Genomic DNA, 24,405 nt, shown 5'->3' with positions numbered 1-24,405 from the left:
TTTCCCTCCTCTCCAAGACATCCAGCATTTTTCGCCATATTTTTTGCTCCTGTTTGTCCTCTGTGGTATTGCAAAGGAAAAGACAAATCTTCCTGTGGACTCTTGCCTCCTTCCACCTGCTTCATAGTACGAATTTCTTGTTTGACTCACAGAATCATGTTTTCATTTCCCCTCTGTCAAGTCCCAGTTCAGACTGGTTTGCCCCTGGTTAGTTTGCTAACTCATTTAGACACAAAGCCCCTTTGGTCTTTCCTGACGTGGGACTGAATGTAAACGTGAACACACGAGGAGCCAGGAGTGTAACTGCCTTCACGTACAGGCACAAAGAGCATCAGTCTGCCATTTGGCCCCTGCACTTTTTTTCCTCCAAAGAGGTCAATCCTGGCACTGGGACCCGGGCCTGAGAGAACAGGAGACCAGAGACGCCTCCTGCACTGTGTTCTCTGAGGATGATTTCTGCTCACGCTGCTTGGTTAAAGCACTCCCCTTAACCACGCCGCTGTCAAAACACACTACAGTCTCTTTTGACTCATGCAGTTTTGCTCCTGTTGGCTTTGTGATGATGAGCAGCAACCTGACACTTATAGACGGGGCTGAAAAAAAATGCTATTTATGCTATTTATCTCTTGGTTGCCACCAGTTTTCTTACTAATTCTAAAACATACACACTGAATGTATGGACAGAAAAGTAAATGACTTTGGAGCATTTATATAATCTGTCATGCGCATGGGAAGGAAATTGCAGTTAAGGAGTTAAGACCAATGTTTAAAAAAGGAAAAAAAGTGAGACCAAAACGAAGTGGATTCGAGGGTGGGAGGGTCTTAAATGTTCTTGATCTTAATAATGTGATGCTAACGATGGACTCTACACCAGTGGACACTGGGGGATGTTGCTTTGGAGTGACAAGAGGAACTGGCGTGATGTGCTTTGGAGATTGAATCACAGCCTCTCGACGCTACTGTCCAATGCCTTAACCCCCAACCAGCCGACCAGTCGACCACCACATCCCATCACCAGTTGGAGAAACAAGTTGGCAGCATGATGGTCATGAGATTTGCAGCGCAATTTTTGGGGTCACCTGTATAATAAAGCCCAAAGTTGCGGACTGTTCCCAGCTTGTATCAGAGCAGTTAATGACTTCCCTTGTAACACTGATGATGTATTCCCAAGAGAGCGATGCCAAATGAAAGGTTTGGTGTTAAGGTGTCCCTGCCCCTGCGTGTCCAGTCTGAAGACCCCTGTGCTGCAAAGCGATGTTTTATGTTTTGACGGCTCTGCTGAACCCCCGGTCCCTCTCCTCGACGCCGAGAGAGAAAACCTTAACGTCAGCGCGAGCGAGGGCGGCTAAGTGAACAAGTCCACACCATTTTTATTTTCATTTAGTGTCATGGAGGACTGCCTTGAAACAATATCCTCGATATGTCACCTTGCCTATCCTCCTAACAGAGAGTGAATTAACGTACATAGGTGTTTTATTTTTTTATTTTATATCTTGCTAATGTGAATTTTTTTTAAATGCAAATTTTTTTTTCCCATTCCAAATAGCCATGGTTTTATGGGGAAAGAGAGGGTAACAAAAAAAGCTTGAGACCATGACTGCACTACATTTGTTGACCCCGGCTTTCCCTGACAAGACCCTGCCTTCTTAATACTGTACTTTAAACGTGCTTATTACTTTAATTGTAGCTGCCTCGTATGCTAGGCCTTCCCTATAGGGTGCAGGGAATACACTTTAAATTGATTTTGATCCCCACCCGCCCGTTTTTTTTTTTTTGTTTGGTTTTTTTGTGCCATGACACCCCCACCTCCTTCCTCTCTGCACACATACACACACACACACACACACACACACACACATACGCACGCACATACGCACACACATACGCAAGTCCTGGATGAAAACTCTCAATGGAGTGTTAGATTTGGTGTTTTGTGGACCTGCTCCATCATCTTTAGAAATACCATGTTGTAGATGTTGCAAACTATCTCAATGAATCAGTATGTAAACCTGCTTGTTGCGTGTATTTACACTGTATAGCTTTCGGTTTCTTCTTGCCCCTGACATGTCAGTTACTCCGGGGTCTAAGTTATTGTGTTATTGAAAGTACTTGAATATGAAAGTCTACGGGACCTTTTCTGTTTGTTTTTGTTTTCTTGGTCATTATCATTGTAATTCCACACATAGGATTTGAGGGGAATGGTGGGAAAGCAGGCTATTTGAATGACAGGTATTCATTTGTGTGAGACGTCTTAGTGCCTCTTGAGTGTGTTGGCCAGGTGAAGTTTGTCAGACTCACCTGTGGAGTCCTGTGCTTGCTGGTGGAAATGAGCAGGTGAGGGTTTCAGAAGAGGTGCAGTTAGATGTTGGTTTGGAGGTTAAAATCACTTTTTTTTTTGTCTCTGTGAAACATTCACCGTTATGTATTTTGATCTGATGTCACCAAACACCAAACCTGCAACATCTGCTACCTGTGACCCTCCCCCCAAAGCATCAGCAGCACCTGGACCGTTTCATTCCAGCTACCTGAGAAAAGTTGAAAGTATTTCTGCATAGTGAGATGGATATCCAGACTATATAGCCTTCAGTGTTCCCCTGAATTCCCTGAGTGCCATTCCTGAGACTACTACTAGCCCATGCCTTTTACCTGTGCCAGGAAAATATGAAGTTGAATGTTCTTTTGACCATCGCATTCCACCTTGTGTCCTTGACGTGTCCACTGTCATTTGGAAAAATCACAGAGCAACACGGCTCAGTTCAGCACCAGGAAGTGTTGCTGGAGATGCTAAAGGGTGCCGGAAAGAAAAAAGTGTTTTATGAGTCGTTTCTGTTGGTTTCTTTCTTTTATGTTGTAAATCAGGAGAAACCAACCATTTTATCGACCCGGTTTATTGTTTCAGAGTTGGATTTGTGGCTGGTCATCTTTGCAACATCGGCTTCTTCCTTAAACTGCAGGTCGCCTAGCTCTCTAGCTCACGGCTGAAATGGTAGATATAGATATATTACTCAGATGTATTTACTTTGTACTCTCTGGGCCTCATACAGAGCCGTATAGGAGAACTCTGTATGCTTTGTATCTGCATGGCTTATCTGGAGACGACAGCGAGCGGCCTCTCTCCACTGTATTTTCTCACCTGTAGGGCTCATATACTGTTGGGTCAGTGAGACGTTATGGCTTCCAGTCCTCATGTAAAATAAATAACTTTTTCATGTCTTCTCACAGCACATTCCATTTCAGTTCCCATTATTTCTGATATACTTCACTTCAGTCAGACTTGTGTTTACGGCTTCGGTTGTGTGTAACTCACATTCCTGTGTGTCAAAGCTGTGTAAATCAAAGCAAAGGACAGTTAAAGTGTGAATGAATGGCTTCGGTCTTTTTGGGTTCTCTGGCACTTTTTCCTTGTTGCTGTACTGTAGAATTGTCTTGGATTTACTGTATATTTTTCTTTGAGGGAGAGGTTTAGGGTGACATTTACTGCAATATTGTGATGATTATTTGAAAATTGTAAATTGTACAGAGTTCACAATTATACTCTTTGTTCTTTCTGTTGGGATTCCATATAAAGTATGTATTCTTCGATTTTTTTTTTTTTTCCCTCTCAGACTGTGGAAAATCAAATTGTACAGCTCCAAGAGTTTATCCTCTCCTCGGCATTGTTTTTTTTCAGAGCTATGATTAAGAGAAATCTTAAAACTGTAAATAAATATTATTGTGTTGAAATATGAATGTCACTTCAAAAATGTATTTGAATGAGTTAGTCAAGGGCTTCAAGAATGAAGGACCCACATTTCTTTTTTTTATGGTTTCATATTTTTAATTTACAGAAGGGTAAAGGTCCTTTTATCTGAGATGCCTATGTTTTTTTTTTTTTTCTCTTCCTTGGATTCATATAATACAATGTTTCACACATGAACCTTATAAAATCACTTTTTATTCCCTCCACACCTAAAGGGAAACTCCAGTTTGCACCCTTTTTTATGTAAAATAAAAGATCTCTCCACCTTGTGGGAATGTCTTTTGTGAGATGATTTCATACAAATTGCTTCAGATTCTGTATTCTGACGTTAATGAAATGGCAAATATACGTACGTGTAGATGATGGGTCCTACTAGTTTACATTCTTGTCAGAGTAGATTTATGATTTCAGATTGTATAGACTGTAAAAGAAACCATCTTGTGAAGAACTTGGTGTTAGAGCAAAAACAGTTTTAGTCATTTTTAGAGGCCTATGAACTGCTGACCTAGCAAGTAAAAATAAATATTGATAAATGAATGAGCTAAAAAAGCATCTCAAGGCTGAGACAACCTTAGTCCCATTGAATTGCATGATGATTGTCAGAAATAAACCTCTTGTCGCTATAAATTTGTAGTGGAACAGGTTGTCTGGAGATACTTTCCATCCAGGAGTGTGACCAAATTTTTCAGAGGTGGATAGTTACTAAGATTTAGTTCAGTTTACTGTATGAAAGATCACTGTTGACTTTTGTGTTTCTGGGGTCCACAAAGAATGATCAACTACTTATTGTTACATATCATTTCCTACAACTTAATAGTTTCATTGTTGATTGAAACTTAAATTCAGTATAATTGTTGCCTCAAAATTGGTCAAATAAATACACATTCATTAATACACATTAGCTAATTCACATTAAATTAATGCTTTTAAAAAACTCACATATTAGATATTCGTCCACTCAATATACATAAAACTCATGATCAATATAACAAAAGAAGGTAAAGACATATTGACCTATATTCGTTTTTTAAAACGTCAATAATAATGAAAACATTATGTACATAGTACAGTCAGCCCCTCGAACGCAACGTGTTATTTGTGGCCTTTCTTCCCTGCACTTCACACCTCCCGTCGCTAGTGGCCGGTGTCGCCCGCGTGTGCGTGACAGCGGCGGTTGTCAACTATAAACTTCCTGTATGAGCATTCGGTGCCTCTCTTCCACCGGTCCGAGTCAACATGGTGGGTACACCGCAGTACACTTCAGATCACCAGCCCTCACAATCACACTCAATCCTTACTGTCTGTCCGCCCAGCAAGCGGTTACAAGCATGAGTCTCCACACAAACAGTATAAAGATGTCTGAAAGAAGGATTTCGAAGTAATTCAGTGGAGTTAAATATATGTAAACACAGGCTATATGTTCCCGTGTTACTAGCTAACTCCACCAAACGGCTAAAAACAGCTAGAGCTCACCGGCACAGACGTAATAAAACTTGTATTTCTAAATGTAAAAGTGCTGGTGTGGTCCGCTCTTTGTGATTCTCTGCTTTTTAACTCTCACTAGACTTTGTTGACGATAGTTGCAGAAGAAAGTAGTTTTAGCGCTAAATGTTAGCGGGATTAATGTTAGAAGAGGGGTCCTGGAAGATTGTGCCGTGTTGCTATGATTTTCGTACAGAATTCATTCAGTCTTCCTTTTAGTATGTCACGCTCTACTTGGACAGGCTTCATTTTCAAGTATTCTCTGATTAAATCACTCTTAATATACATTCTGGTTTGGCATTAAAAAAGATGTAAATTCTAACAATGTGAGCTGAGGAAACCTGCAGCCACTTTGAGTATCAGGACTGCAGTAAAAAGCCCTCTGCTGTGTAATTGCATTAAATTCCTGTGTTTATAAAATTGTGGCAATTAATAGATTCACGAAGAACTAGTGGAAATTAATCATTGATTTCAGGCTGTTGACATTTATTGTAGATACAGTGGGAAATGTGATCTGTGTTTTTACATGACAAAGCAGGTAATTAATAAGAATGATTTCTAAAACACATTCCCTGCTCAAAACATTTACTTTGACCACTAATATACAATCCAGTGTTACTCATCAGCTAAACAACATCATGTGACTTTCCTCCACACTCCTCCAGCCTTCTGGTTATTTGGGGGAAAGTTTTCTGACTGCATTTCTCAGCTGTGTCTCTGATTGGTTTCTCTTCAGGGACGAGTCAGGACCAAGACGGTCAAGAAGGCCGCCAGGGTCATCATCGAGAAATACTACACCCGTCTGGGCAGTGACTTCCACACCAACAAGAGGGTGTGCGAGGAGATCGCCATCATCCCCAGCAAGCCTCTGCGCAACAAAATTGCAGGGTAAGTGAAATTTGCTGATATTTTGTGTGCGTGTAGCGCAGAGACGTGCACTCCTGCAGGCTGGCGTTCACTTGTTGACAGTTTTATCAGCTGTTTATGATTTGTCCGGCACAAGTGATTGTTTGTTGGAGCCTGTTTGCACCTTTTCACCTCAGACTTGATGGTGTCATGAAAATTCTTCAGCAGCATGAAACAGGCTGAGCGGAGGAGTCAGTGTTACATGATGGATTTCTGTCATTTTGGAGCAGACCTGCAATGATTAATTGATTAAAAATCGAAAGAAAATTAATCGCCAACTATTTTGACAATCAGTTAATCGATTCAGTCAAGTAAAAATGTCAAACATTTGCAGGTCCAAGCCAACAGAAGGATTTACTGCATTTCTTTATGATTGGGTTTCTGTTGGTTGGACAAAAGAACAATATGACAAGTTTTTTGATATTTGATTGACTAAACGATTAATGTTGAAAATAATTGTTAGTTATTTGTGTTTTTTGGAGTACCTCTAGCAACAGGATGCAAAAAAATGAACATGTTGTTGCCCTGAGCAGTTTTATTTGGATCCCAGTAATGACTTACTACGAAGTAATTTCATAACCTGGTTGAATTCATCTGATTGACACTTTAATTATTCTGAATGGTCAGTTGTTAAATTGTCTCATAACAAAATGACTTTGTAAAAATCATGACTGCAGCATGTTGCTGGTTTAGGTTGTATTTATCGTACCTTCACTGACTTTTCAGCATATTTTATGGACTCCTGACATGTTAATTATGCTTGTTAACACTCTTGTGTTTAGTTTTTATTTCCCTCACAGTGATGAGAAATATCAGAAAGTCCTTTCCTGGTTTCGCAGTTTTATATAGTGAGGAGCTCCTGTCTTCTCCTGGTAACGTTTGGCCTGGTTCACATCAGATGTTTGGTTGATGCAGACGTGTCTTTTATTGTGATGCACATTGGCTGTTGTGCATTCTTGGCTCTTGTAATTTGTAATCCTGATAAGTCTTAAAACAACAGAACTAAAAATACACTAGCACCTGTTCTGCAACATGTAGTTTGTTACTGATGCTTTTCCTTATCGTTTAAAAGCTGCGAGGTGTGTGCTGTCGATGTTCATATCACTGATTGAAGAGATGAACTCGCTGTGGCCACTGTGTTCTGCTCACTCTGATAACGTCCTCAGTTGAAGATGAAGTAAATGCAGCTGTATGTCTGTCAGCAGCGTCCTCTGCTCTGCAGCTTTGAGCCTTCAGGGCTTGATGTCGGAGTGAAGACTCCCAGTCGACCGCTGGTTTGTTTGAAGCCGGTGCAGAGAAGTTTCACAGTGAGTCAGCAGGCAGCACATTCCCACAGAGACCAGACTGAGGTAGTGTCCTGCAGCTGTTCATCTGAATTAAACATTTTACCCCACTTTACTGGGGTTATTCTTGGCTTTTTCTTGAGAAACTACATCTAATTGGCGGTGAAGTAACAGAGGTGCTGGCTTCTTCTACGGCTGCAGTTATTTATGTGTTTTAATTGAAGTGTTCTTAAAGCTCCCGCCCTTTGTGTGGACCAGACTTTCATTGTGATCTGTGCAGTCAGCTGGAGGTCAGTCGTGTGAAAGCTCAGCTCACATTGAACGCTGAGCACTTTAGTTGAATTAAACTGTTCGAGGGTTTTTTTGTACACTCAGCCTGTGGCACACCACAAAGTGATTGTGGTTGCTGAGTTGATGGATTTTGTTTGCTGTATATTGATGTGAAATGTAGAATAAACTGGGTGGCTCATCGACTGAAAATAACAGCTTGTGGTTACTAATTGAAAGTTTTCCCATCGTATTCATCGTCTCAGGGAACGTGTCTTCTCTGTTTTGTTTTTTGACTGATCTGAGGATTATGAATTTGAGAGCAGTTGCTCTGTAACCACTCACAATTAGGCTCAAATTCCAGCCACAGCTAACAGATGTTTTTAATATTAGACCATGAATTGTCAGAAATGTTGTTCAGTTATTTATGACTGAGAAAAATGGTAGTGGTGGTACAGTAAATCAAAATTGTAATCCATCACATGTCTCTAAATTGTCAGTCAACCCGTCCTTGTCCTGTAGTCTTTGCTGTCGGCTTGTTTTCTCACACTGGTCGTGTTCCTGTTTGTCTCTCAGGTATGTGACACACCTGATGAAGCGTATCCAGCGCGGTCCAGTCAGAGGAATCTCCATCAAGCTGCAGGAGGAGGAGAGAGAGAGGAGGGACAACTACGTGCCCGAGGTCTGTTCACAATGTCTCTGTCTCATCTGTTTCATGAGACAGCAAACAGTTTGGACACTCAAATGCTTGGTGCCGTTTTAAAAGTGGGACGAGTCATTCTGGAGGAAGATTGTCGATTAACATCTTCACAATAATTTTACATGTTTGCATGTTAGATCTCCCCTCCCCTCGTCCTGTGCGCCAGCATGAACGCCGCCTGTTGCTGATTGGCTGTAATAGTGTCGTGTAGCCACTTTCTCATATCCGGAACCAGAGCTGTGTTTTGTTTTTTTTTCAGCAGGCACAGAACAGACAGCTGGTAGATAATGAGCAGATATTCACCGAATTTCATTCAAACCCAACAAATGTCAACAGTCTTCTACAGAATGACTCACCCTGCCTTTAGTCGGTGATTTGGTTTGTTAGTTTTGCTGCATCGGGGTCCTCAGGTTTGATTCGTCATGTCGCAAAGCAGCTTTGGTTTAACAGAGACTGAACACCTTTTTAACTTGCCGGTTGTTGCTATCAAACTAACTTCTGAAAGCTTGAAAACACAATTCTAATTTTTTAAATGTCATCCTCTAGATTTCTGCCCTGGACCAGGAGCTCATCGAGGTGGATCCAGATACAAAGGAAATGCTCAAGATGCTGGTAAGTGTAAACAGATTTAGCTGCTTTAATGAGCTTTTGTTGTAACCCTGAAGATTCCCGCTTTGCAGACAGTCATTAAAGCCCCTTCTGAATATTAATAGTAATAAGACAATTTATTGAGCACGGTTAAACACAAATACTGACCAAAGTGTTTTAAAGAGACATTTACATTCAGATAAAAAACAATGTGTATTGGACAGGAAATGCATTCTGGTGTTATCACATTTAATTTAGGCGTATGTATTTGGCAGCATATAGATTAACTTTTCAGACGTCCCCAGACAGAAGTAAATAACCCTGTGATGACTAAAATCCATATTCATCTACCTGAACCGTGAAAACATCTTCCTCTTGTAGGATTTCGGTGGCCTTTCCAACCTTCAAGTCACTCAGCCAACTATTGGAATGAACTTCAAGACACCACGAGGACTGTAAAATCATGTCATAATCCTCTTTAATAAAAGAATTATTAAGAGTTTCCCTCCTGTCCTTTGTTATCCAGAAGTGATTTCCTGAGCAGTTAAACAGCCAGACAGTTGTTATGTTTAAGATAAGTTCAAACCTGAAGTCAGCATAACTGGTTATGTCTCACATTGTCTTGAGTTTTTAAGGCTTAACACTTACTCAGCTTTTCACTGTAGATGTGCTGCGACTCGAGCAGCTGATAGTTGGGTTAACTGAACAGTTTAATTGAAAAGCTTTTACAAGTCATGTATTAAAAGACAATTAATTTTGCCAATCGATTATATTTACCGCTGTCTTTAGTTTTATAAGGTTTATTACTTCCTCTTGCTGCTCTGAGGGTTAGATTAAAACACACATTACAAAATGGAACTACAAATAAAATTTAAGCCTTTTTAGAATCACTTTTGTTCAGTTTTAAAATTCAGTTAAGAAAAATAAGGAAATGGTTAAATAGCAACTGATTTTAGTTAAATGCATAATTCAAATTAAAATGTAATCAATTGATGAGCAGTTTAAATCAGGTCAACTGTTAAATGACCACTGTAAGGCGTTTACAGCAGCCAGGGCTGTCAATAGACTTGCTGGGGCCTGGGGACGAGAGACCATCATAGGGCCCCCAACTCTAGCCCTAATTCTCTGGCTTCTTGTCCCCCTTTTAAAATCTTCATTTTTTCTCGTTCACCTCTATGATCTTCCTCTCTTTTTTCTTTTCTGCGCACCTGATTTATGACGACTCACCATATTTAGAGTTCATAACAATGACAGATTTAAGTAAATTTCCTGCTTCAGGGCACGTATGTAGCGTAGCCTTAAGAGAGCGGGGCCAAACCATTCTCTGCTAAGATGGGGGGTAGGGGTGTTGTGCAAACATAGGAAAATATATATATTTAAATATTTAATATGTTAAAGTTTTTAAGTATATGTTGAGTAGAAAATAATATGTAATTCATCAGGCAATGATTTAATTAAAAAGAAATATGTGAATGTAAAGTAAAATAAATTAAGGGTCATTCAGGGGCCCCTATGGTCCTAAGGCCCTGGACAACATACCCGGTTGCCCCCCCCCGTTGACGGGCTTGATAGCAGCACACTCCAGGCTCCATGGGCATTAGCAAACAGGTTTGCATGGCATATGTCCTGCATTTAAACCACTATGCTTCCTAAAGTGACCAGTAAAATAAAAACCCCCTGTTCAGGACCGTGTTTAACCACCTATGAACCCTGTACTGACTGCTCAAGTTCACTACGCTGATGTTTGAGTTCATCCCTGGTGCGTTCTGTTCAGTGTGGCGGCAGCACCACCCTGCACAGTAACTGTTGAATTAAAAGTGGCTCCGTCGCCTGATGCTGACTAAACAGAAGCCCAGCATTAGTGATGCAGGTGGAAGCTGACTGGTTTCAGGAATATTCAGGTTAGATTGCGTCAGTCTGGCTGCTAATCGACTGAACAGTATTAAACACCTTCAAGGATGAAGTCAAACAGCATCCACAGAGCAACCAACCAGCCTCAGTTCTGAAGGTTGTGATGAAATGTAGTATTTTCCAAGTCATCGGATAAAAGTTAAAATGACCTTTGACCCAACATCTTAGCACTGAAAGGGCTCCACCTCCAGATTTCTACATGCATGTCAGTTTCAGTCACTGGGTCGTTTGTAAGAGCAAATTTGAAACGCCACAAATCTCAAAATGAATTTGGAGACAAATTAAATTTTACAGATCTGATACACTATTGAGTTACATGAGAAGTGTAGAATTCAGTGTTTTTGTAGCTTTGTAGCACCTTAGTTTCAGTCCCTGTTAACACAACCGCTGTTCAAATATATGTAGTACCCAAATTATTCAAGTGATGTCAGTGTCCAGAGACAGAAAATAAACTTAATGAATAAACACAATGACTAGAAACCTGGCATGTACTGATGCATGCTGCAGTATCTCTTTACAAACTAGCCTTTCCCTTTAAGCAGACGGGTAAATGAGGTTACAGATCACCTCCCCTCAGACACAAGACTGCAAACATTACAAGCTTCAAAACTCCATCAGGCTTTCACAGGGCCAGGATTTGTAAAGAACAACCCAGTTATATGAATGAAGAGTCCAGACGTGGCCGGTAATGCTTAAACACCTTTATTGTGCCCAATCTGAACATACTCCACAACTGTAAGTAGCAGCAAACTTGGCAGACCACAATGAGGTAGACTTTCAAAACTCTAAAAAGCAGCTGGGCTAAAGGGACAAGCTCAGCACGACAAACCTAATGGATAAAGAAAAGACACTTTGTCTTTGGCACACAGCTTATTATGCATTTATGTCCAACTGGAACAAGAAGGCAAAATGGGATAAGAAAGCGTGGCGTCATTTACTGGGGTCTACTCAAGCTCTGGATAGATTGAATTTATCATCAGCTAAGTGGAAGTTCTTACATTCAACAGGAAACAAGCAGCTGTTCTAACATAGGCGTGTCCCCCTGCTGATGTACAAAAGTGATTAAAAACCACTGCCACCGCTCCAAATGTGCAAATTAAAAAGTGCAAAAAATCAAACTATGTACAATCAAACTTTTCCACTCTCAACAGGGTCCATCATCATGCGTGAGAAATGACGGACTGCCAGTTGAAGTGTATCCAGTACTATTGTTACACACATTTAATATAAGTGGACCAACAAAGCAAGTTTAAAGTAGTACTTCCAACATTTTGTGCCCAATCAATTGAAATCTGGGAGGGCAAATTAAAAAAAAAAAAAAAGGAAAAAATGGCCACAGAAAAATGTATGAGAAAGGAAAAATAAAAGGGGGTTCTCTCATAAACAGCCGCCTGGTAGAATTCTGTTCAAAATTTTCATGTCATGACTTAAAACCGTTTGTGTACAAATTAGTAAAAAACTGCGTAAAAATGTCTGAAATGCGATTGGTTAAATGAAGCCCAACATTAAACTCCCAAAAGTAAGAATCACCAGTTGGCTTGCACAGGAAAAACAGACGCCAACTGGGGGTAGAGGAGGGAGGGAGGAGGGGGAAAAATAAAAATTTAAAGGCACTGTATGGCATTTGCCAATGAACGGCAATGAAACTTACGTGATTGCTCTTTACTATGCAACACATGTAAACAAAAAGAAAAAAAAATGGCATTTTCATCCACTTCTTAACCTTAGGCTGACCATCTTTCTGTCTGGCCACAAGTCTGGGAAAATGCATAAGTGTGAAGGGCCCCTGGTCTCTCCCAACAAAGTCACTGTGCATAGTGCCACTGTGAACAACAGCAAAAATGTAGCAAGTGCAAAAGTGAACATTTTCTACAGTGATATCCCCAGTGCCTGGTGGAGTGCCATGGTGCCCTCGTACCGAGAGACGTCTCGCGTGCTCTCCTTGGCGGGCAGCCTCGCCCCGTAGAGAGGGGCTTTCCTCTGGCCCTTCAGAGTCTTCGGATCCATCTGCTCTAGCTGGAGTCGCGGTTCTTCTGGTTGCGCATGAGGGGTCGGTGGTTGCTCAAGATGTCCATGGAGTGCTGCCAGTGCCAGCAAGAGCGGCAGTAGTACTTGAAGCAGGCCTGAGTGTCGACAGACAGTGATGCTGGTGAACACTTTCAGGTAAGAGCAACAAAACGAGCTGATTCGGGAGTGTGACAGAATTTATGTTGATAAACTTTGGACCTTTTTTGCGTGATACGGACAGATCTAACAGCCTCACACAGCAGAAATAAACGCCGCAGTCGTCAGTCTGCAGCCTCTCTGCAGGGCTGAGCTGATCACACAGAGTGGACAGCAGCGTTAGCTTCAGAGTAGAGCTCACAGCGCAGGGAATGAAACGCTTTAGGATATATATTACTGGAGTCAGCGACGATAACGCTCATTATCCATAGTTAAGACCAAAGGGGGGACAGTATGATCAACTTAACACCTGTTGAACAGGCAGAACAGAAATGTGACGTCTTCTGCCCGCAGTAACCTGCTGCCTCTTCATCCACACCCGCTTTGTTTTGAACAGCCACAATTTAAGCTAAAGTGCTGAAAGTGAACTCATGTATTCCTCCAAAGCTGAGGAAATGATTGACATAAAAGGTAACATGACCTCAGTAACATGGAAGAGGTTTGGATATCTCAAAAGTGTCAACGAAGCACGAAGACGGTCTGCAAAACATACTGTTCGTCACTGACAACCAAGACGGAAACACAGCAAATCTTTATCACTGACAAGGTCCCATCCCTTAAGTTACAAGCTAACTTGTTTTGTTATTCAATACACTTTATCACAAAATATATTCTAATATATTCCAAGCTGTGTTTGCACAGTTAAATGGTTTCTTCAGACTTCAGTAACTATCAAAGTATATATCAGGATGAATATCAATATTGATCAATACGGAAAAAAATAGTGATCATTTTTTGGCATATTGCATGGCCACACTTTCTGGCATTTCACTGCGTTTTTACGTGTATTAAACAGTAACTTAGTTGCCCATTTTATTTAATTGTATTGTACTTTGTGCTTATCTTGCCTTAACCAGACTTTTGTCTGTTCTGACCATCTGATGAAGAGTTTTTGGAAATATTAAGGAAGCGATTCTTCATCCTGATCTGTGGTAGAATACAAACAACTTCCCTTCTTACATTCACTCCAGGGGTCAAACAGATTTCATTCTCCGGGTAACAGAAATACCAAACTGTCACGGAATCTGGTCCGGGGAAGGAAGTACTGGACTGACCGCCTGACCCCGACCATCAACCCCACAGGGAGCAGGATTTCATCGAGCAGGTTTCCACTGACCTGGTCTCTGCAGAAGAAAGGTCCAGGTTGGCGAAGGCAGACTTGACACATGGAGTCTTCCAGGTAGGGGTCAATCTGGACCTGAGGAAAGACAAAGCCTTGTTTTGGGGGGGGGGGGCTTACACAAGTGAGAACCTGCTGATTCAGCATCAATGACTTTCAATATCAAAGATTAATTTAAACAGGGTTTTAGAGCTTTACAAGCAGATTTACAATATTTTTTTATTATTTAAATTGAAGGCAGATTTAAGCCTCATGGATAGTTTCCAGTTAAAGATATTTAATGACAGTCACTCACCACAGCACAGATACTAATGACTGATGATAGAAAGTACAACAGCGTATCATCTTACCTTCTTTGTAAACTTGGGGGTTTTGATCTCCACAAACGCTGCGCACACAGCCTTCAGGTAACTGCGCTGATTGTTAAAAGTGACACGTCCAGAGCCTGCATGCAAGAAGAGCTCAAGGATTCAGTTTGGAGCCGATTCTTTGACCAGAAAAAAAAACATTCTGCACAGCCACTTCACATAAAACGGGGGTTTGAGAGTCCAAAACTGGACTGTTTCCTCAACCATCAGCACCTTAAATGATTTAATCTATGGCTCAAATCCTTGTGTCAAAGTGCAATTGACAAATTTTGCCTCCGTGAACAGGATACGCTGATCAAGCAGCTCCATGGAAACTGATTTTAGCCTGAAGTTGTGACTCTGCATGTATTCCTAATTGTTCTGAAAGCAGGCCGTTCATTCATGTACTTTACTTGACCCTCCAGCAGATTCCTGCATCACTATGTTGACCGATGCACTGAGGGTGTTTGTACTTTACAAGATGTCTACAAACTGCAGGAACACACCATGTTTCACGTAAACGAGAAGCAGGAAATCGGTCTCACCTATGGGGTACTTGTGCTTGTCCGTGTCGATGCCAGCGTACATGACGCCTCCAAACAGGTCGTTCATGATGCTGGCCAGCGCCTCAGCGTTCAGCATGCCGTGCAGCGCACCAACAAACACCGTCTTACTGGGGTCCAAACGCTGGGCGGGACAGCGCACATAGTTACTGTCAGAGATCACCCAGGGGATCACCTGCACCTGTAAGAGAAAAGGGTCCAGAGTCACTCGACAGATCACCTCAGCTCCTGATTGATACCTCAACCTAAGCAATTAACCGTTTTCTACAAACTTTTCATGTAACAGAAGCCTAAAATGATATTCAGTCAGTCAACATTTTGATTAAAGCAAAAACAAAACACATCTGATCTAAAGCTGCAACTAATGATTATTACCAATTTCTTCCATTAGTCCAAAACTGAGTCATTCAAAACATTATACTGAAAGGTGTTACACAGGGCATATTTTGCCATGTGTGAAGTATTAACTGCATTACTATACAACTGTCAATACAGTCAGTGGTAGGGAAGTATTCAGATCCTTTACTTCAGTAAACGTAATAAAACCACGACGCAAAAATACTCTGCAATGAGTAAAAATGCTGCATAGAAAATGTTACTTATGTAAAAGTACCAAAGTATAATCAGGAAAAATACTGTATACGATACTCACATCCTTGCATCGCATCCTGCGGCTGGACATCTTGAAGTAGTACTCTCGGTTGTCCTCGGGGTGAAACGGGTCCTGGGAGCAGGCGTGGAGCAGCGCCCGCACAGACTTGTCATTCTCAAACACCAGATACACATACCCTAAAAACATGGACAGAAAACATGGCGTGGGCCCCGGCAGTGTTCTGGTGTGAATTTAGAATCGGACATAATGACTTTCAAAGGCAGCGACTAACGTAAATCAATTAAAACAAGACAAACAAAGTCGTTAAGTCCCATAATGCAACAGTTTTACAGGCATCTAGCAGAATACGATTAACACTGATTAACAATTAATGGTTTTGTTTCTGCAATCAAGCCAAAAATGTCTTCAATAAATCACTGACAATGAAAATAATTAGACCATTCAGGCAGCGCTGATCTGTGAAGGGCTGCAGCTAACGTCAGCGTCAGGAAACATGAACAAGACGACGTTCAAACGCTGAAAATATTTGGGAGGGAAGAATAACAAAACAAAAACAGTGCAATGCATTGTTACGCATTGGTTTTGCCCACTCCCTTCATCTACCACCATGTTTTACACCACATTTAAGCCCCAGTATCATCACCCAAATATCTCTAGAGGCCCATAGTTAAACTCACCAGCATGCCATGTGCTCACCGCAGTGCCACCCTGAAGCCATGAAGAAAAAAAAATAGCCTACCAGCCTGTTGTTACCTTTGGCCACATTACCTTTGGGAGGACAGCGGGGGTGCTTTCCATCCTTACCCGGCCACTCCACAGTCAGAGGGCCGTAGCCACTGAAGGTGTTGATCAGGCCGGCTGAAATGAAGGATGAGTGAGTCTGATGAAATATACGTTTAGCAGCAGATAACTTAAGACATTACCAATGCGACATTATCAACATTAGCATTATCATCACTTTCAGTGATGCAGCTGTGCTACAGCTGTGCAACCAGTCCCCTCTGCATCAGGAGGTGAAGCCTCACGCTCTCCTCTAAAAGGACTAATACACTCATTTGATGCATAACAACTTCACTGTATACTTTAATTTTGCATTGTTTGCACCAAGTCCACCTCACTAGGTTTTATTTGGCTACCATTGCACATGTATACACAGCACGTACAGATACAAATCTTCCACTTATTCTAAGCTATTGATAAGTACCGTTTAGTTTCCACTGGAACTAATAAAGCACTCCATCAATAATCATAATACTCTGGTATACACTGTCAGTTGAGGGCAATCCTTACTCATATTTTGCAGCTACTACTCGCACAACTATGTCACTTTGCTTGAGAAGGAATGGCACCATTTGTTCAAGTGCCACACCAGTAGTGGGTACTGTATGTCAGATATAGCTTAATTCCTATTGCAGTTTTGAGTTTAACTGCACTCTATTTTATACACTTTATTTCTAACTTCTCCATTCATCTGTACCATTTCTGTCCTTATGCTGCTGTAACGCCCAAATTTAAAAAAAGGATCATCTCACCTTATTAAGTCTAAACTACACTCATGCAAGCATGGATTTAAGCAGAGCCCCTTAAAGGCTGCTCAGTCATTACACATCAACACATCCATTAAATCAAAAGAAGAGGTCTAACACTGTAAAATGAAAGCTGCAGTTACCTTCTGTGATGTCCCAGGGCACACCACCAAGAAAGACCTTGCAGGAGTACAGAGCATCCTTGTTGTTTCGGGGAGGCAGCTGACCACTCCAGGTGAACGTGGCCTCATTCACAGCTGGGGAGTCCAGAAAAAGGAGTGAGCAAAAATTCACAAAGCCACCATGTATATACCGTTAAAGCCGAGCTTTAAGACAATCAGAAAGGGCAGAACAGTGGATGAGTCAGATTTGAAGGTTTTAGTTTTACCTGCAGCCTGTCTGTGCAGGCGGGCCTCCCTCTCAATACTGAACGCATCGTCCGACTGGTCGAGCATGTCTGCGCCGGGCCACGGAGAGCCGCTACGCCAGCGGCGGGAAATGGCTGAGGAGGCGGGGCTGGCACTGGATGGCGGGGTCAGAGGAGAGCTGGAGTCCTGGGGGTCCAGACGGGAGCCCAGCCGCAGCAGATCCTTCTGCATGTTGGATGCGAGATAAGGCAGGGGAGGGGAAATCCGCAGAGTCGACTGCAGAGAAAGACGTCCAGACAGACGTACCTTACTGCTCGCGTTTGACATGCCTAAATCATGACGGTGTATAGGGTCTCAATCATAATCAGGGTTGGAAATTGGCACCCGACTAATGCAGGTGATTTTGTGTAGTGGTGCTCAACCTACTGGCCACAGAGGCAGGTAAATAAAAGCAGCGCAACAGTGCGATTTGTGATGCAGATTGAATCTAGAGTCGGCCACCAGCAACAGTGGCAGGTGGACAAAAGTTTAACCTCCAATCATGATGACTACAAATTTTCAAATGAAGCCACCAAGAACAAGACCAGCTGCCGAAAAAGACCAGGTGTAAAACATTGAGGGAGAAGTGGAACCTGTTCCTGCTCATCAACTGAAATACAGGTTATATTCACTAATGAAGTGGAGCTGCTGTTGGTGCTGCTGCTGCTGTTACTGACATGACACTCGTCTCACTGCAGCAGAATATTAAACGCACCTTTACGATCACGAAGGTGTACTGAGGCCATCGGCGCTCTGCTTGCTCTCCTGCTGCCACACCGCTCACGTGAAAGCTATGCTAATACTTGCTGCCTCTGATGCTGCTGCTGTTGGTACAGCACTTTATAAAAAGGCCCACCTCCACCCAGCATCCAGCGGCTTGAGTCTAGCTTTCCCCGAGAGCCTGAGCTTGGTGTTTTCTTGACGGGGACAAAAAGGGTCAGAGCCTGGGTGCCAAATAAACACTGTACATATTTAACATGCACGTAATCCATTTCACATGAGGTGGGTGACTTAGTCTGTTTTGGTTTTTTTAAGGGATTGTAAGATGAAAACATCTGTGCAGGAAAAGGGGTACTGTGTGATTGGATGCATAAATAGTCCACCTCCTTTCTGATTATCATCATTTTGCTAATTTAACAGTCTGCTTCTGAAGAGCGAGTGAGAGCCGCTAAGCCAGCGAGCAAACCCTGCAACACAAAGATCAGCAGCAGCAGACAGGCGGCGGGGACAAACAACGTGTAGAGCCAGAATATTTTCACATCCAACTCATGAATTAAAAGCTTATTTCAACCACACCTCAGTTGGTGATTTAACAAGGAAATTAAGCTCATCTTAGTTCGGTAAAAGAGAAACTTGAATTCAGAAAGTGTGCTGTTATATTTTTCTGTTTGTTGAGGAAAACAGTTGTGAGAATACTTCCTGTCTTGACATTTGAGTTTATTCTGTTTGTGTTTTGTTTTTGTCTGCAAACTCCTGTGCAAATATGTCAGCACTCACCGGTGGGAAATTTAACATATTGCACAACCTTAGAAGGGCAATTATCAGTAGCTTAATATACGATGGTGATGATTTCATCCTGTGGAAATGGAGATTAGTCTGAATTTATCAACACGTAAACAGTGTTGCATTAACAAACAGCAAATTAAAATGGAAGCAGATCAGGAGAGCGGGATGTCTAACTGGAATAGAAAATATATACAATAGGGAAAATTAACAATATGGGCCTGTCTCTAATAAAAGCCTGATTCAAATAAAGGTCCAAGCTACTATTTGATCATTAACAGTATATACGTGTCAGCATATTGTGACCTGGCCAGTCAGTCTCAATATTTCATTCAGGTTTCAGACAAATACTCCCCATAAGACAGGAGTTACAGAACACGTATCATGGCCTTACCAGCATGTCACAGAGGTGGTCTGAGCCAGAGCTGAAGCCGCTGGTCTCTGAGTCTTCGGGACTGCTGGAGCGAGAGTCCAAAAAGGAGCTCGAGTCCAGACGGCTTGCCATCCGAGCCATGCTGGGGAACTTCTCCAAGAAGTCAGCAGTCATGCTCATGGACTCAGTGGGCAGGTAGCCTGGGGGCTTTCCAAGGATGCTACTGAAGGGACTGTTCAGTAAACCTAGCACTGGAAAAACAGGACAATTACACCATTTACAGTGTTAGAGATGACTCAACTATTTCAGAGAAATCTGTACAAGTAGCCATGGCGATATTACCCTTTAGCTTGTCTGATGTCTGTGTTGCAAGAGGAAGAGCAAATAGAAGAAAATAGGATGTGTGTGCTGAATCTACAGAGGGATATTGATTTGTTAGGTGCTGAATCGCTTTCTGAAATTTGAATCTTTTTTGCTCTTTTAGGGAACTTGTCTTGCAACTGAATGAGCAAAGTAAAGAAAATTGGCTTTGTGTGCTGAATCTGCAGACCTGACTGAAAGGCTGCAATGCAAACCCAAGTTTCCAAAATTAGCATGTAGAAGACACTTGATGCAGCAAGCTGGAAAATGCCCGAGGAATCGATGCTCGCAGCATTTTCGATTTTACATTTGATGTTTTCTAACTTGGCCGCTACTAGTCTGAAACACAATCTTGTCACAGAAGCTACACGCCTTTCCCTTTAGCACGATTACTGGAGGTCAATTCATCTGACACCTTTCCCAAACAAAGTCCAGACACTGCTAAGCAGCAATTTCTTACATGTTAACCAGCGTCTTCCTTCCTCTTGATAACAAAGTGAGTCAGCTGGCAACTGTGACAGATATGTACTACGTGGCCTGTAACCGTGATCATGCAGCTCTGGGGGGGATTATTCAGCTGTGGGCCGCATTCAAAGCTCTGTCCCACTTTGTTGCAGGCCCAGTTTAGAAAGCTCTCAATGAAGTTATGCCTGGTCGGTTTGGACATGCGGCAATAAAACTACAAATGGGTCATGACAAGTGGGCCATAGTTATAGTCGGTACCTTTCCAAAGTCAGACGCTCACCTCAGAACTGTCTGACAGTCCAAATGTCAGCATCTACACCTTCAGTGTTCAGCCATGTTAAGCAAATTAAGTGGGACTGCTAGTCCCGTCTTCTGGTTTGTATCCTAACTAAACCTCTGGCTTAAAAGATAACATCCTGGCATCAGTTTGATCAACAGGTTACGGACTTAAATATTTAGAAAATGACTTCTTAGTTACAATTAACAAAAACTCCTACATCTTACAGGTTTGGGTAAAAGGAAAGTACCTTCCCTGGATTGTTTTTGTGCCTACTAGGTTGCTAGAGATGCAGCAAAGCAAAACTGCTACATCATCCTCCCTGGTGACGCTACAGTCTGTTCCCACACAGACTGCTGTTAATGACCAACCACCACATATTTCAACAGAAATAAAGGTTACACAGATCAAGGCACAAAACCTCATAGATGTTACAATATCTACAGGAAGGTCCAAATGAAAAGGAGTCATGGACACAGCTGATAAACTCTTGGGAAAACAGATACCAACACCCACCTCACTCCGGGACATAATGTGGTATAAAACAAAGACAAACTGCAGGTTTTGTTGTTAATAAATTAAGTCAAGTGAGCAAAAAAAAAAAAAATCTGGTACTTACTGGAGGGTGAGCTGGTCTGAACCTGGGAGGGGGAGGTGTGCGCGTCTGTCTCCTGGCTACTCCAGGGTCTGTCCCACCCGGACAGCCGGAGAGACTGGAGGCCCAGGCCCAGGTCTGTGACACCCGGTGGGCCCCTGGACGACGGCATCTCCTGTGAGCCGGGCATGCCACCACAGTTGGGGAAGAGCATCCTCCTGCTGCCCACCGCAGCCAGCTCCGACTCTTTTCGGTCCGAGATCCAGTTCAGAGATGTAGAAAAAGAGGGGAGAGGAAGTGTTAGACAGCTAAAAATAACTGTTGTTTCAGCCTGCGTTACATAGAAAAGGGCACGAAGAGATTCGTCACACGAAACCGTTTCTGTTGAGAAATCTCATTTAAAAACAAACAAACTTCCCTCATCACATCTCCCCCTACCCTGGCTGACGGGGGAGCTAACCTGCTGCCTCTGTGCTCGGTGAAACTGCCATGCATCTCCGTCCGCATCACTGACCCACCTAGCAGCATGTGACATGGCTGCTGATGCACTCGCACACCCCTGCTAATGACATCAGCTCTCCCCCACCTCCCTGCTTCCTTGCCTAACAACTGTGTAATGAAAAATTCCTGTCAGAGCTATTGGCTTGTTCATAGAAGCACTCCCCTCTCTGGTAGGCACGGCACGTCTCCGAGCCGGTGGGAAGACAGCCGCCACCGCTGCCACCGTTACTGCTGCTTACTCTGTGTCTAGCCTTGTTTCCTGAGCGAGCTGACAGAGGCGGGAGGGAGGGAGGGAGGGAGGGGGAGGCGAGGGGCAGAGCTACAGCGGCATGGTGGGAGGCAGCATGGGAGACGGGAGCAAATGACTCAGCAGACTCGATTTAAAAAGAACTTCAGACTTGAGGACGCTCAATAACCAAAACAGAAAGCTGGATCTAAACAACAATCGCACACTTTGGTGTGTTCTGATTTGTCGCACACAGTGAAGAAAGCAGGCACGGCCTCGCTGTAGCAGAGGCAGCTGACTGATCAGATGTTAAGGACGGAGCGATTTGCACTGCCAGCTCCTCCCTTCCCTCTCCAGGCCTGGAAAGCATCCAGCTGCCAGCTACAGCCCTGATTCAGCAACACCGAGCTGGGGTGGCAGGGCAGAGGCCACAGCAGAAGTTCAGCTCAGTTTGCGTCAAGACACAGTTCACTTCAGTAACGCTTAAAACTCACAGAACATTAACGCAGCGCTGCTGTTTCATGTCAAGCCGAGCGAAACCTTTATATTCTAACATAATCGCACAGATCGGGAGCTGCGAGTTGCAAGTGCGGACAGCCCTTTAGCAAATTAATTCAGGAGGAGAGGACAGGGGCAGTGTGCTGAGCTTAAATCTTGGCAAATCTCACCCTTGAGGCAAAAAAAAAAAAAAAAACACTTAGAAGTGCTGCAATGCTGCAGAGCAGCGATGCAGCATGAATCAGCTGCTGGCATCAGAATGATAATGACAAGGTGAAGCAGGTTTAGCTGCTGCTCACACTCCAGCTGAGAAAGTGAAATGAGGCTCCGTCTTTGACAGGGATGCAGCGTTTCACCTGAAAGACAGAAACTCCACCTGGTTCATAAACAACTAGTGCTGTTGTGGCTTGCAGTCGGAGTCATTCCATGGTTTTCTGGTCTGAATGTGTAGCTGGAATAAAAATGTCAACCACAGAACAGCAGCAGACATCAGACTCCACTGAGGACATGTCCTCTGTGTTTAAGTTTTCAGGAAACTGAGGAATTTACATTCTCATACAACTGAAACTTGCACATTTTCAGGCTGATTTGTGTATTTTTAGACTCAACATTTACATTTTGTGTAGTCACTTAAGATGAAAAGTGCTAGAAAATTATTTGCTGGCAATACTGAGTAATCAATTCAAAGCTTTATCTGGAACAAAATGGTAAATATTCTCCATTTTCAGCTCCTCAAACGCGAGGATTAACTTCTTTGCTTTATGTTATAATAACTGAAAATGAAATATCTTTGGTTATTGGACTCTTTGTCGGACAAAAATGGACATTTTAAGACCGTGAGGAGCTTTTTCCTGACATTTAACACTAAACGGTTAACAGATTAAAACATAAAGAGTTGAAGTGAGGAAAAGAGGAGTTGATTAACAAACAAAGGAAGGACCAAAATTGTTTTCTAGCAGTGTGGCCTTGAAACAGCATTTAGTCCCTCATGTGTAAGAATATACCAAAAATGAATGATTAAAATATCGGAAAATGCATTTACTCTTATATTCTGTGTGCTCTGAAGGGTTGACTTCAGGAGCATGTCTAAAACCTAACCTGTACCCAGACTGTGTCCACCTGCAGCAGAGGGAGGCTCAAACGAGACTTTACCACACAGCATGTCTGGCTTTCCCTTGGTGTTGTTGGGTGTGGTGCACACACCGGTGAAGTCCAGAGCGTTGCCCAGCATGGTGTTCATCCTGCGGAAGATGTCCGCGTTGCTGCAGGTGGAAAGGGCCGGGGACTCGGAGTCCGGGCTCTCCGGCCTGCGGGGATCGTTTCTCTGCAGGAGAAAACCAGAAAATAATCCTGCGTTCATGCTAGAAGCGAAGCTCGAGGTTAGGACGCACGAAAAAACGACTTTTAGACCGTTATTAAGCACTTTTGTTGAGTTGTTTTAGGCCGGAATTAAACTTTCCACATCCAGAGGAGAAGTCGTCGGTATTTTCATGTCACACAAGAGGTCAAACGATAAGGTTTGAGTTGGCCCAAACTCTGCTAACTCGCCTTTTTAATTTGTTTTTTCACTCACCAGGGAAAACGCCATGATGTGCACGAACAGTCGGTGAGAAATTCCAGTATAACAACGAGCTGCCTGCATTAAAAGGTCATATTAATGAAGTCTGCTAGCCAGCTAATTAGTCTCAATTTGGTGAACGTGCGCTCGGCGAATGAAGGCCGCGCTGGCGCGAGGGCCTCAGTCTGTTCACGTGCCCAACATCAAAGGGCAAAAAAATAAAAATCACTTGCCAACATGGCTTTTAATTTGAAAAGGTATATTTAAAAAAAAAAATCACACGGAAACAGGTCAGCTATAGATGTTAAGCTTTGTACATGTTTTATACTCTTGATATTTTCTATTTTGTACTTTCCACTGGGGAAAAAAATCCA

At 42.6% G+C, this 24,405-nt stretch overlaps 2 protein-coding genes across 4 annotated transcripts; one reads left to right on the top strand and one right to left on the bottom strand.

Annotated features, from left to right (window-relative positions):
• Positions 1-4,891: 4,891 nt before the first annotated feature.
• LOC121606549 (40S ribosomal protein S17-like) lies at positions 4,892-9,464 on the top strand. Its single transcript, XM_041936936.1, has 5 exons — positions 4,892-4,978; positions 5,958-6,109; positions 8,254-8,359; positions 8,924-8,989; positions 9,347-9,464. Exons 1-5 carry the CDS (start codon positions 4,976-4,978, stop codon positions 9,422-9,424), a joined length of 405 nt encoding a protein of 134 aa, XP_041792870.1. The 5' UTR covers positions 4,892-4,975; the 3' UTR covers positions 9,425-9,464.
• A 2,815-nt stretch (positions 9,465-12,279) lies between these two features.
• cpeb1b (cytoplasmic polyadenylation element binding protein 1b) lies at positions 12,280-24,064 on the bottom strand. 3 transcript variants are annotated; one of them, XM_041934985.1, is made up of 12 exons: positions 24,047-24,064; positions 23,626-23,797; positions 21,273-21,494; positions 19,573-19,802; positions 17,657-17,912; positions 17,412-17,525; positions 16,496-16,600; positions 15,782-15,918; positions 15,112-15,310; positions 14,570-14,664; positions 14,217-14,297; positions 12,280-12,999 (listed from the first exon to the last, which is right to left on the bottom strand). In XM_041934985.1, the coding sequence occupies exons 1-12, from the start codon at positions 24,059-24,061 to the stop codon at positions 12,889-12,891; spliced, it is 1,737 nt and encodes a 578-aa protein (XP_041790919.1). In that variant the 5' UTR covers positions 24,062-24,064; the 3' UTR covers positions 12,280-12,888. The 3 variants fall into 3 exon arrangements, with proteins under 3 accessions (XP_041790919.1, XP_041790901.1, XP_041790909.1); XM_041934967.1 differs by lacking the exons at positions 23,626-23,797; positions 24,047-24,064 and having other exon boundaries at positions 16,511-16,600; positions 21,273-21,557; XM_041934975.1 differs by lacking the exons at positions 23,626-23,797; positions 24,047-24,064 and having other exon boundaries at positions 16,547-16,600; positions 21,273-21,557.
• Positions 24,065-24,405: the final 341 nt, after the last annotated feature.

The sequence above is a fragment of the Chelmon rostratus genome, chromosome 1, assembly GCF_017976325.1.
Source record: "Chelmon rostratus isolate fCheRos1 chromosome 1, fCheRos1.pri, whole genome shotgun sequence".
NCBI lineage: Eukaryota > Metazoa > Chordata > Actinopteri > Chaetodontiformes > Chaetodontidae > Chelmon > Chelmon rostratus.
This window is presented reverse-complemented; position numbering and strand designations above follow the sequence as displayed.

Excerpts from the sequence above, each read along its gene's own strand:
- LOC121606549 (XM_041936936.1), top strand. Across the intron at positions 8,360-8,923 it reads GGGACAACTACGTGCCCGAG|ATTTCTGCCCTGGACCAGGA; the intron begins GTCTGTTCACAA and ends GTCATCCTCTAG. Across the intron at positions 8,990-9,346 it reads AGGAAATGCTCAAGATGCTG|GATTTCGGTGGCCTTTCCAA; the intron begins GTAAGTGTAAAC and ends TTCCTCTTGTAG.
- cpeb1b (XM_041934985.1), bottom strand. Across the intron at positions 17,913-19,572 it reads ACCACCTCTGTGACATGCTG|TCGACTCTGCGGATTTCCCC; the intron begins GTAAGGCCATGA and ends CTTTCTCTGCAG. Across the intron at positions 16,601-17,411 it reads GCCCTGGGACATCACAGAAG|CCGGCCTGATCAACACCTTC; the intron begins GTAACTGCAGCT and ends CCTTCATTTCAG.